The sequence below is a fragment of the Thamnophis sirtalis genome, unplaced genomic scaffold (assembly GCF_051295495.1).
Source record: "Thamnophis sirtalis isolate CommonGarterSnake01/CBP01778 unplaced genomic scaffold, rThaSir2_p1.2 scaffold_15, whole genome shotgun sequence".
NCBI classification, from domain to species: Eukaryota; Metazoa; Chordata; class Lepidosauria; order Squamata; family Natricidae; genus Thamnophis; species Thamnophis sirtalis.
The window spans coordinates 11,080,383-11,089,984 of record NW_028261395.1 but is presented as its reverse complement, the minus strand read 5'-3'; the positions used below and the strand labels follow the sequence as shown (position 1 = coordinate 11,089,984).

Sequence of the window (9,602 nt, the reverse complement as noted above, 5' to 3'; positions counted from 1 at the left end):
TCAAACTTTAAGCTGCTGTCAGTAGGAATCATTGCTTGAATCACTTTCCAGCCAATGCAAATTCTTCCTTTATTGGGATCACCTTGATTTTTGTCATTATACAGGAGACCCCACAGAAGTTATATCTTCTCTTTATCTATTTAAGAGACTGATCTGGGCACCCATCTTACATACCACAACTGTAGGTGGCTCAGTGCATAATAATAAAATACAAAAATAAACAAAATGAAAGTAACCCAAATGGTACCTCATGTGGCGCTCACAAAGCAATTTTTTTCACATGATCTAATGGATTACAATCTCAACCTAGCCAAATTTATTGGGGGAAGAAACAGCTGTTTGTAGTGATTTGATCACTTAGGAAGACGATGGATTGAGGATGGTGGATCTCATGGAAAAGCGTCTTTCACAGATCAGAGGCAACTATGGGAAAAGTGTCCTAACTGACTCTCATTGGATGAGAACATCTAATCGAGTGGACATACTGGCAGTCACCTTATCTGGCTTGGTGGGGCGGGCAATTCTCATGGAGAGCATCATACAACATGGTTGGAGTTTGATTCCCATAGTATCCATCTTTCTTTTTTTCCTACTCACTTCATCACAAACAGACATTTTTAGCTAATTGCTCAAACAATTTCTTAAAAGGTGTTACGTTCATTGGCAGCTGCAGAAAAGCAAATTCTCCTGAAAGACTTTCATGGAGTTCTTTTTAGCAAGATTTATTGACATAAAACAGAGGAGAGTTACAAGAATTACAGTCATACAATCATTTCACATTATGAAATGTATACATATCATTTTCTTTGCCTAATGCCTATTATCTAAGTAGAATATCTTTTTTCAAATAAAAAGAAAATTTTAGAATTCTTTCAACATCATGGTGTTATATCATGTTTTCACATTTATTCTGGCTGTAAGATGTTCCTTTTTGTTCAAGTTCGGCCTCAGAAGGATAATGTAGCACTTGGGGATAAAGATGCAGACCAGCAGACCAGCACTGGAGGCCAGGATGGAGAAGACCTGGACAGCCACCATGTATTTCCCTTTGGTACTCAGGTAGGTGGGCACAAAAGTCATCCAGACACTGCAGAAGACCAGCATGCTGAAGGTGATCAGTTTGGCTTCGTTGAAGGCCCCAGGCAGATTCCTGGCCAGGAAAGCCACCGTGAAGCAGATGGCAGCCAGGAAGCCCATGTAGCTGAGGTTGATGTAGAACATGACAACAGCCCCTTCGTTGCATTGCAGGATGATCTCTCCAGGCTGGGAATGGAGATCAGAATCAGGGAATGGGGCAGAAACTCCCAGCCAGATGGAGCAGAGGATAATTTGGAAAGCAGAAGAAGACAGGATGATGGAGTTGGCCATGCTCTTCCCCAACCATCTCTTTGCTCGGTTTCCTGGTTTTGTGGCCAGGAAGGCCAGCACCACCATGATGGTTTTGGCCAAGAGAGAAGAAATGGCAACTGAGAAGATGATGCTAAAAACCGTTTGTCGGAGAAGGCAGGTGGCTTTCCTTGGTTGACCAATGAAGAGAGAAGGAGACAAGAAGCAAAGTAGGAGGGAGACCAGGAGGACGTAGGAGAGATCCCGATTGTTGGCTTTGACAATGGGAGTTTTTCGGTATTTAATTAATACTATTAAAACAAGGCCTGTGGTTAGGAAGAAGAATAGGGCAAAAGAGACCAGGATAATGCCCAGATGTTCTTCATAAGACAGGAAGGTTACAACTTTGGGGATACATTGAATTCTATCCTCATTTGGATATTTATCATCCGGACACTTGGTGCATTTTTCTGTATCTGAGAAAACAAAACAAAAAAGTCTTTATTTTCCTACACTTTTATCTTTCAAGATATACCTTCTTCATACAAAAAGTGATACCAGGAATATACCAGGAACACTAGGAACTGTATCTGAGAAAGCCAAAAATCAATATTTCTTTGACACTCTGTTCTTTTAACTTTCAAGAAATATCTTCTTGGGACAGAAGCTGATAACAGTGACATTTCCAAAATGCATTGCTTAACAAGTCCAAGAAAAAAAATGGAAATTTTATTTTCTAAAAATATTATAGCTAAGGTGTATGAATTGGGGGAAAGTCTAAAGATCTAAAGCATTTCCTGGCTAATAAGAAGAACTCTCATAGAAACCTACATTATTAAAGGTAAATAATGAATCTGATAATCTTTCTAGGAACACTTCCTTGGTCCTTCCAGGTGGCATTTCCCAATGCACTGAACCCAATTATTGTCTTTCCTCTGAAATCTCCTTTGGTGGTAGAGAAATATAGTCCTACAGATATCTCAAATGACCACTGGGTGGCCATTTAATATGGGTATAATGAAGCCTCCCCCATCACTGTCCACACCAGGCCTCTCCATCCATGAATTGGCTGCTCTCATCTCATTGGATGGAGAAAGAGTCTTTCATGTGGTTCAGATGAAATTTCTGAAGTGGCATCTTAGAAGATCTGGTTTCCACTCTTTTCTGTCCGTTACAGTCGAAATCCCCCATGAGTAGATGACTAAGAGGGTTTCCTTATGTGGAATTAGATAGGTATAAATGCATTGAAATCATTTCAGGATATCAGGCCTATAATGTATGCATTACACAGAGTCTCTGAAGTAAGAATAATAAAGGTAACATGAAAGTGGTTTTTTTAAACACCAACCCATAGTATTTATAAAGAGAGAAAAAGTTAGGTCTGTACTTGTTCGTATTTCACTATGAGAGAGAGGGGGACATGGAGGGAGGAGAGAGAGGGGGGAGGGGAGAAAAAAAGCAAAAAAGCTGAAAATATCCAAAAGGATGCTTCAAGATCTTTCTGCTTATGGTGGTTGATGACCTTAATAGAATTGATTGCTTGATATAACTTTTTATGTGTCAATTTAGGGAGATGACATAATCTTTCAGTTGAAGAAAAATAATGGATATAAGACAAATTTCAAACAATTCAGATGTCCCTAGTAAGGTTAAGATGGAAGGACACATCCAAACTAAAAGGCAAAAGAATTATTTTCCCTAACAATGATAAAGCTTGCCCAATCTGCTTTATCTTCCAATCTCTTCTTAATCTTTCCTTCAAGACCTTTTGGTTATTCTTCCCATTAAATATGAAATTGTGCACTTTGAAAATAAATAAGAAAGCAGTTAAGCTTCAAAGTTTTTTTTTCCACATGTACATTCACAAAAACCCTCCAGCTAACTACATTTCCACAAGGCCTTCTTTTTCTCCAGTGTCACACACCTTCCTGAGTGGAGAAGGTCCCCTCCGGACAAGGAATGCAGTTGTAGCAGCAAACTGGCTCTCCTTCTCGAACCCTCTTGACAAATCCAGGATGACAACTTTCCACACATTTGGACTCAGGCAGAGACTAAGAAGAAAAAAATCAGAATGCCAAAGGAAATGTGTTAGGACTCATCGTCCAAAGAAAATGGAAGTAGATATGGACATTATCCAAGTAGTCTCTGGTCTTCACTTAGGTGCACATGACTGGTTTCAGATTGTTTAGGAGATACAAGTCCTAGTAGATTCTTCATTGAATTCCCAAAGTTTTGCTTCTGGCATATCACGTGACAAGAAAGGACTTTTCTACTTAATAAAGTCTGGAGGATTGGAATTGAAAAAAGATTTTAAGCATTAAGTGATAACCAGTCAGTTCTTCCTCATGACCCTATTAATGTGCATTCTTCCATTCTTCATATAGCCATACTTTTTAAATATGATTATCTATTCATATTACAATTTGCATTTATTTATTCTAAATTTAATAAATGCTTAAATTTAATATGAATAGATAATTGTATTTTAAGATTATGGGTATCTGAAGAATGGAGGAAGGTATATTAATTCATTTTATTCTACATTTGAGACTTACTGAATTTTTACTGCATCATATTTATTAAAATAGAGTTAAACTGAGGAAGAAAGAAACCTCTGACCAATAGGTTCTGATTTCTTCTGGACTACATAAAAATCTACTCCAAAACAGTCTCCAACGTAACATAAAAAGGAGAATTTCCTTTCAAATTAGGACTCTTGTCAGTTTTAAAAAAGATGCTTCTTGTTTATTTGTATATTCATTTTTTCAATTCTGCTGTACTGCTGGAAGAAGAATAAAATGCACTTTTTAGGTTCTAGAATTGCAATGAGATGAGATGGAGGTGAGGTTATGTCCCTCAAAAAGGGTAGTTGGCATCTTTTTTTTTTTTTGCAAAACATGGGTCATGAGTCCTGTGCCAGAAGATGGTATTTCTATAACCCATCTAGGTATCCAAGAAAAGCTCCTTTCTCTTGAAGAACCACAATTAGGGACAGCAACTGGCATGGAAAGAAAGACCCACATTTATTGTCTATGGAGATTCTCAATCATCCAGGTCATGGTTGTCCCAAAGGTATTTTTTCAACTATTCCATATCATAGCATCTGAAGGACACTTTCTTCAATACTAGTGAAGCCTCCCAAGCAGTCCAAGAAAATTATGATGCCACACATTTAATTCCCAGTGAAGATCATCTTCCATGGTGATTAGGCTTAGCCCAGTGAAAATGGTTCCTAAAGCTTTGGAAAACAGAGAAAATCACCAATATTTCACACACCTCATTGTGCAACTTTAGCCCTGAAAGAACATCTTGCTTGACATTAAGTCTTCCTCTTTCAAAACTCCCTGGATGCCGATAGATGTGATCCAAGTTGGGGAGAACCCTCCAGATCCTGATGACCAGATCTGCTGCTATGTCTCCATTTTGGTCCAAGTACAGTTTCCTTGCAGAAAAATTGCAAAACTCATTCTTCGCCAGAAATGGATGAAACTAAAATGGAAACTCCAGGAATGTTAAAAGCCAAAATTTTGGTTTCTTATCTCATTTGGTCTTTTCACGTTTGAATTTTTTAAATAGTTATTTGACCTGCTAATATTCTTAATTGGGAGAACAAGAGTTACCATTATCTTCAAAAGGAAAAAAAACCAAGGATTTAGCAAAATATGTTAATCACATATTGATAAAATAACCTTGACAAAATTTGTCAATTATATAGAATATTGCAGAGTAGTCAAAACACAATTGAATGAACAATCCAATAATGAGATTATTTATAAACTTCTTGAAAACAACAGGATGATTATTAATAATAATATATTTATCTAGAAGTAAGTTCCCAGGTTAATCTTCTCCCAGGTAAATGATAGGAAACATGACCAGAGAAGTTAGTTCTAATTTATTGTAAGGCTACATTTACTGAACCTTGAAGACTGTAAGTACAAATCCCACACACGCACACACACACCACAAACATTATTTCTGCAGCCAGAAAAGTTAGATAGGATTCTTTCTGAATTTCTTTCTCCACCTGTAATGCAGCTGAAGGCTCTCCTCTCTCCCATCTACAGAATACAGAATAATAGATTTGGAAGGGACGCTGGAGGCCTTCTAGTCCAGCCCCCTGCTCAAGGAGGAGACCCTGTACTATTTCAGACAAGTGCGTGTCCAGTCTCTTTTTAAAAATCTGATCATTTCTAATCAGCATGTATTCCTCCATCCATAAGGTCATTTCCATATAGCATTAGACTTTGTTAATAGATTGTGGGAATGCTTTTGATATAACTTGATTTCATCAAAGTATTAACAAACATCTTCATGAAATCATGATCAGAAACCAAGTTAATTGAGGGTCAGTAGATGTGATTATTAAGTGGAAAAAGACTATAAAAATTGTACTCAAGTAATGTTCAGTTCCTCATAGAATTCGGGAGATATGAACAAAAGTTAATCTTTTTTTTGTTTCAAAAGTTTTATTTCTTTTAAGGCAAACATTTCATCATTCCTCAATCAGTAAGACATCGAAGTACAATTTTTTGTATGTCAAAATAATTCTAGTTTACCACCAAATTCTTGTCTAGCCTAATATATACCCCTCCCTCCCTCCACCCTCTCCCCCAACCCCCCTCCTCCTCCCCCCCCCGACTTCCCAGAACCCGTACACGGTATGGATTTCTAACAAACACAGTCTAAAATCTGTTGGGGAAAAAAAGAAATAAAAAAATTAATAACATTCTACATTGACCTTAGCTTCTTCTTGCTGAACGAACTTTAAAGAATTTAAATCATTTCTGATCTTAAGCATAGGCTAACTGGAGTTTCTTGGTCCTGTATTTATTTTGTATATAGTCAATCCATTTTTTCCAGTCTCGTTTATATCTTTCATTTGAATGATCTTTAAGATATGCCGATATTTTAGCCATCTCGGCTAAATTTGTGACTTTCAATGTCCATTCTTGAGTTGTAGGCAAGTCTTCCTTCTTCCAGTATTGCGCCACCAACAGTCTTGCTGCCGTTATTAGATGCAGAATCAAGTTAGTCTCTACCACTGTAAAGTCAGTACATATACCTAGTAAGAATAGCTGTGGGGTAAACTTTATCCTTCTTTTAAAGATATTTTGCATAATCCACCATATTTTTATCCAAAATGCCTTAACCTTTTGGCAGGTCCACCATATATGAAAATATGTAGCATCGAGAGTTAATAAAAGTTAATCTTTTATCATCTATTCTTCAATATATTCATTAACATAGGCAGATTGAACTGATAAATCATGATATTTTGATGCATGACTTATTCCAGTTCTTAGATAAAGCTAACTAAGCTAACTTTTTAAAAACTCCCAGCTTTCAACGAGACATTAAAAAGAAAAATTGGTCCTAAAAAAGGGAGCTGTTTTAGAGCTGAACCAGTGAATGAGAGTTCAGTCTCCCTTTCTCTGGTTGATTGGGATTCCTGCAAAGAGGAGGGCTTAGATTAGATAGTCTCAGGGGCTCCCTCCAATGTATTTACAATCTAATCATAAAGATAAAAATTAATTTAAAATGCACCCATCTTTTTAAAAATTAGCAGTCCGAATGTTACTGTAGAAAGGGGGTAATGTATGATCTACACCCTGTTCCTTTTTCCTGGGTCTCCAGTGGGGCTTTCTGGGTGCATCTTCTCTGGCCTTTGAAAGAAAAGACGTTCTTTGAAAGAGGCTCAGATGGTTCTCCACATCTCCTTTGGATACTGTCTAAAATGTAATTAACATTGATGGATCTTTGTCAGCACCGCTTACCTGCCAAGGCTGCAGCCTCCAATCCCCCAATCTTTCTTCCCCCTCCTTCCTTCTCCTCCTTCTGGAGGAATAGGCAGCATTCAAGGCCTGGGCCAGAGTCCGAATGATACTGTAGAAATGGGGGTAATTTGTGATCTGCATTGTGTTACTTTTCTTTTGGGTCTCCAGTGGGGCTTTCTGGATGCATCTTCTCCGGCCTTTGACAGAAAAGACATTCTTTGAAAGAGAACAATGGAAATAATGATCTTCTACTTGGGGTTCCAAAAATAAATTGGGTTCAAATGAATTATATATTTGCTTAGATTTCTTCTGCAAACCAAAGGCCCAAATACTGTGGACATATTTGAGAAGTTTGTGCCTTCTAATTGTGAAATGGCCCATGACAGTCAAGATCCAGACTTTCCCTTCAATGGGTCCTGGCAAACACCTGAATGCTAAATGGAAAGGAAGAATTGTGGCCCAAAGGGAATCATATTCTACAAAGTGAACCATCACATTGACTTGTCTCCATTTAGAGAGGGCGTCCCTGAGGGCTGCTGTATGACCAGTTGTTGAGAATTGTTGTGATATAACAACACAAATTCCATTCTGGACAAACATAGGAGTGAAAGCATTCATGAAATGTGCTCCCTCCTCTGTGCCTGAAGCAAAGAGACCAATCAAGGTCCATCTGAAATGGAGCAGCAATTGGACAATGGCTGGGTACTGGAACACTTGTGTGGGGAGCATCTGATGGAAAAAGGCAAATTTGCTTTTATCACTCAGAGTCTCTGAAACGGGTTCAACGCTGATCTGAAAAAGCAATGAAAAATGCTGTTATATTTGGGGGTAGATTAAGTCTCAAATATTAGTTTTTAATAACTCCTTATTTGTTCTCATGAACATATTAGAATAATTCATTGTTGACTAGCCATTAAGTCCTATCAAAATGCATAAAGTAGAACACAGACCTTTAATAAGTATGTTTATAAAACAGAATGCAAGAATAAACTAAGAAAGAATAAGAAAGAATATAAATTATTTCTGTATCATTCCCACAATTTACTACAATCAGATCCACATATCTTTACTACAATCAAACGCACATATCCAGATCTCAACTGGATATGTATTCTATATTCTGTTCTGTTCTGTTCTGTTCTATTCTTTTCTATTCTATTCTATTCTATTCTTCTCGTGAACCAAACCCTCTATCTCAAACAGATACTTGAGGAAAGGCTTGGATCAGAACCAACAGTTCCTTTTTGAAGAGCAATCAATTTCCTCCATAATATTTCTCCTTTTACTATGTCAAATGCTGCCCTAACATCTGTAAAGCCAACAAACTGTGGTTTACCCCACTGACATATTTTGTGTTAGGTACTTCAAGACAAATCTGTTGTTAATAATAGAGTATTAATTTATTTCTTATTCAAATTTATACAACTTTTAATTGTACCTAAAACTTTCTTGTTCTTCTTTAAAGAATAAACTTTTCTTTTTCCTTCTGTCAAGTTCATTTGAAAGGAACATGGCATATATTTTAGCCACAATATCTATTAGTCTAACCTGTAATTGCTGGAGTCCTTTTTATTTCATTTTGTATATACACACAAAACACATACCCACAGAGACACTACTGTTGCCAACTTCAACCCCACTGGATATGAAAGGTATTATGTACTAGCTGAATACCTGTGCTCTGCTACGAAACTATGTGATCGACCTTGATAAATTGACACTAACAGCTTGAAAATGAATGAGTAGTCGTGATTGGCCTCTCCTCCCCTTCTCTCCTCAGGCTTGCCCCACAAAAGCTTCTCCTCTCCCCTTCTTTCCCTCAGACTTGTCCCATACTCCTATCCCCCTTCTCTCCCACAGGCTGGCTCCATTGATTCTCTCCTATCCCCTTCTCTCCCTCAAACTTGCCCCACAGAGGCCTCTCATATTTTATCCCCTTCTCTTCCTCAGGCTTGCCCCATTGATCCTCTCCAATCTCCCAGCCCGCAGGCTGCATGAGTCACGTTCTGGCCACGCCCAAGTGGCAGTTGAAACAGAGTTATTTTCAGGTTGGGAGGGGGAGTAGAATGTCTAACTCCTTAGTATCAGAGTGTGTTAATAATAATATAAGAAATTCTAATGATCTGATGGTCATTTCGAAAAATCTTTTCTTAGCAAGCACCTAAAGCCAAGAGGAACATACATGCCAAATTTCAAGTTTGTAAGCTTTACGGTTCTGGAGATTTCACAATGTCATGTAAGTGCATTTCACTTTTAGATAGATAGATAAATAGATGATAGATAGATAGATAGATAGATAGATAGATAGATAGATAGATAGATAGATAGATAGATAGATAGATATAGATATAGATAGATAATGATGATGATGATAGATAGATAGATAGATAGATAGATAGATAGATAGATGATAGATAGATAGATAGATAGATAGATAGATAGATAGATAGATAGATAGATAGATAGATAGATAGATAGATAGATAGATAGATAGATGAA

At 37.4% G+C, this 9,602-nt stretch overlaps 1 protein-coding gene across 1 annotated transcript; it reads right to left on the bottom strand.

Annotated features, from left to right (window-relative positions):
- Positions 1-805: 805 nt before the first annotated feature.
- On the bottom strand, positions 806-7,244 carry LOC106541300 (vomeronasal type-2 receptor 26-like). Its single transcript, XM_087702397.1, has 4 exons — positions 7,104-7,244; positions 4,603-4,815; positions 3,251-3,377; positions 806-1,802 (listed from the first exon to the last, which is right to left on the bottom strand). Exons 1-4 carry the CDS (start codon positions 7,242-7,244, stop codon positions 892-894), a joined length of 1,392 nt encoding a protein of 463 aa, XP_087558523.1. The 3' UTR covers positions 806-891.
- Positions 7,245-9,602: the final 2,358 nt, after the last annotated feature.

Coding starts and splice junctions, on each gene's coding strand:
- LOC106541300 (XM_087702397.1), bottom strand. CDS start 7,244: ATGCAGATCACAAATTACCCCCATTTCTACAGTATCATTCGGACTCTG. Junction 4,816..7,103: donor GGAGGCTGCAGCCTTGGCAG/GTAAGCGGTGCT, acceptor TTTCCATTTTAG/TTTCATCCATTTCTGGCGAA. Junction 3,378..4,602: donor GGCTAAAGTTGCACAATGAG/GTGTGTGAAATA, acceptor TTTTCTTCTTAG/TCTCTGCCTGAGTCCAAATG.